The 2,971-nt window shown below is 49.5% G+C and overlaps 1 protein-coding gene across 1 annotated transcript; it reads right to left on the bottom strand.

Moving 5' to 3' along the window:
- Positions 1 to 1,288: 1,288 nt before the first annotated feature.
- LOC103403966 (CBL-interacting serine/threonine-protein kinase 4-like) lies at positions 1,289 to 2,590 on the bottom strand. Its single transcript, NM_001328734.1, is given in 1 exon segment — positions 1,289 to 2,590. A coding segment is annotated over 1 exon segment (1,302 nt).
- Between the last annotated feature and the right edge of the window lie 381 nt (positions 2,591 to 2,971).

Genomic DNA, 2,971 nt, shown 5'->3' with positions numbered 1-2,971 from the left:
AAGTTCCAAAGCACACTTGAATCTCCACTAGTAGAAGCTTCATTCTTGCACTTCTAAGATCTTGATTTGTCCGACCTCTTCTCTCTTCAACACCTTTGAAAATGTCTGGCCCCTCCGACCGTCGTTTTGACTTGAACCTTGTTGAAGAGGCAGCCCCGCCTTCTCCAGACAACATATGGCGCCCATCCTTCGTCTCCCCTACTGGTCCTCTTACCGTTGGGGATTCCGTGATGAAGAATGATATGACCGCTGCGGTGGTGGCCAGGAACCTTCTCACTCCCAAAGATAACAGACTACTTTCCAAACGGTCTGATGAGTTAGCTGTTAAGGATTCGTTGGCTCTCAGTGTTCAGTGTGCAGGTTCTGTGTCTAATATGGCCCAACGCCTATTTGCTCGAACCCGCCAAGTTGAATCCTTGGCGGCTGAAGTGATGAGTCTCAAACAGGAGATTAGAGGGCTCAAGCATGAGAATAAACAGTTGCACCGGCTCGCACATGACTATGCTACAAACATGAAGAGGAAGCTTGACCAGATGAAGGAAACTGATGGTCAGGTTTTACTTGATCATCAGAGATTTGTGGGTTTGTTCCAAAGGCATTTATTGCCTTCGTCTTCTGGGGCTGTACCGCGTAATGAAGCTCCGAATGATCAACCTCTGATGCCTCCTCCTTCTAGGGTTCTGTCCAGTACTGAGGCTCCAAATGATCCCCCTCCGGTGCCTTCTCTTTCTGGGGCTCTACCGACTGCTGAGACTTCTCCTAAGCAACCTTTGTGAAGGCTCCGTCTTGTGTGTTTATTTTGACTCATGTATATGTACATATTTGTAGCTGATCGGGGATATCAATAAATAAGCTTTCCTTCATTTCAACGTATTGTGTTAAATACACCAAAGCCTTCTTCGCTAAGTTCTTTGAATTTTCTTTTGTTGAAGCTTGTATGTTGAAGCTTTCTGAGTGGAGCATGTAGGTTGGGGTAGTGTTCCCTTAATTTCCCGAGTGAGGAAAACTTCTCGATTGGAACTAATGTACACCATCTAAACTCATAACCCAACATCCTATCAATGAAACGAATAATCAAACCCAACTAATAAATTTTTTTATCTTTCGACAAAAATAAAATAAAACTAATATATCACTAACCACGCCTTAATTAAACAATTACTAATGTTTCTGTTTCGCACAAGGGCTTATATGACACTGATAGTTCGCCTCGTGTGTTAAACCAACCCAGTGTTTAATTTCCACACAACACACCCAGCTAATGTCCAAATAATGTACACCGCCAACATCAAACGGCAGCGTTATGCCACGAAACGACAAGGTTTTCCAGCCCAGCCCTCAACCCTTCCCAAAGCCCAACCTCCCGCTCAGACTCAACCCCTCCGCCCTCCACCATCTTCACTTCCCCAGCCACCAAACTCGGTGCAATCTCCATTACCTCAACCGCCATTACCACCCTCATCATCGCTCCCCTCCCCACTCCCACATTCACACCGCTCTTCCCTCTCTCCACCCTGTACCCCAGCTTATCCCCAACCTCCCGCACCTTCTCCACCACTGTCTCCGCCGCCGATTCTGCCGTGAACCGCCTCTCCCTCCGTGTCCCCGCCTCGAAAAGCCCGGAGAGATCCAACCCTGACGACATCGATATTATATCGAACGCATTCATCCCGCAGGGAACGACGTCGTATTTCTTTACCTCCGCTGCCGGTTCCTCGAAAAGGCCTATATGAATAGATCTTTTAAACCACGGCTTCTCCATCAACGCCTCGATCCCCAACCTCGTGTTTGGGTTCGGGTCGAGCAGCTGGTATATGATCCGACCCGCCGGTTTCGAAATCCAAGCCGGAATCTCGTACTCCCGTCTCTGGACTTTCTTATACATGGCTATCAAATTGCTGTCGTCGAAAGGCAGGCGACCGGCGAGCAGGACGAAGAGGATGACGCCGCACGACCACGCGTCGGCTTTGGAGCCGTCGTAGCCGCGCCGGTAAACCACCTCGGGCGCCGTGTACGCGGGGGTCCCACAGGCGGTGTGGAGCAGCCCGTTTTTGAGCTGATCGGGTAAAGCGGAGAGTCCAAAATCCGAGACTTTTAAGTTGCCGTTCTTGTCCAGCAGAAGGTTCTGGGGCTTCACGTCGCGGTGGGCGACGCCGTTTTGGTGGCAGAAGTGCAACGCAGAGACGAGCTGCTGGAAGTATCGGCGGGCAAGGGACTCCGGAAATTTACCATGACGCGAGATTTTGGCGAACAACTCACCGCCCGTGGCGAGCTCCACGACGAGGTAGATTTTGGACTTGGTGGCGAGGACTTCGTGGATTTTGAGGACATTGGGGTGTTGCTGGAGGCGGCGCATGGCGGAGATTTCTCGAAGGATGCGGGGCTCCATTGCGGTGTCGGCTTGGGACTTGTCGATGATTTTGATGGCGACGGCGGTGTTGTCGATGAGGGATTGGGCTTTGTAGACCTTAGCGAAGCTGCCTCGACCCAACAGCCGGCCCAGTTGGTATTTGCCGAGGAGGGTGGTGGGCGTGGTTGTGGCGGCGTCGCGGGAGGTGGGTGGTGAGTTTGCTGGGACCCCGGGGCCCATGGCTCGTGGGTTGGAGGAAGCTATTGCAGCAGCAGCAACCCAGAGACTCTGAAGGGCAATTGCTGCCGCGTTGGGCGTTAGGTTTTATAGCATATTTCTCGGGAGACTACACGCTAGCTTCTTTATTTTGTTTTCCCACAATACCCTTGTATATTTTGGTTTTTTGAAATTTGTTTTTCACTTCCCGTTGTAGACTCTAGTCAACCTCTTACCCACCCGCCCCCACATATTTCATCCCCTTCCTTCTTATTTTTATTTGTATTATAATTTATTGACAATATTAAGTAGGTAAATTTATCATCAAAATAAATACTAGGGTTTTTATCACAAATAGTCCCTAACATTGATCAAACACATCATTTTGGTCTCTGACATTGAAAA

This window comes from Malus domestica, chromosome 16 (assembly GCF_042453785.1).
Source record: "Malus domestica chromosome 16, GDT2T_hap1".
In the NCBI taxonomy this organism is placed as follows: Eukaryota; Viridiplantae; Streptophyta; class Magnoliopsida; order Rosales; family Rosaceae; genus Malus; species Malus domestica.
The sequence above is the reverse complement of the archived record's forward strand: the minus strand, read 5'-3'. Positions and strand labels throughout refer to the sequence as shown.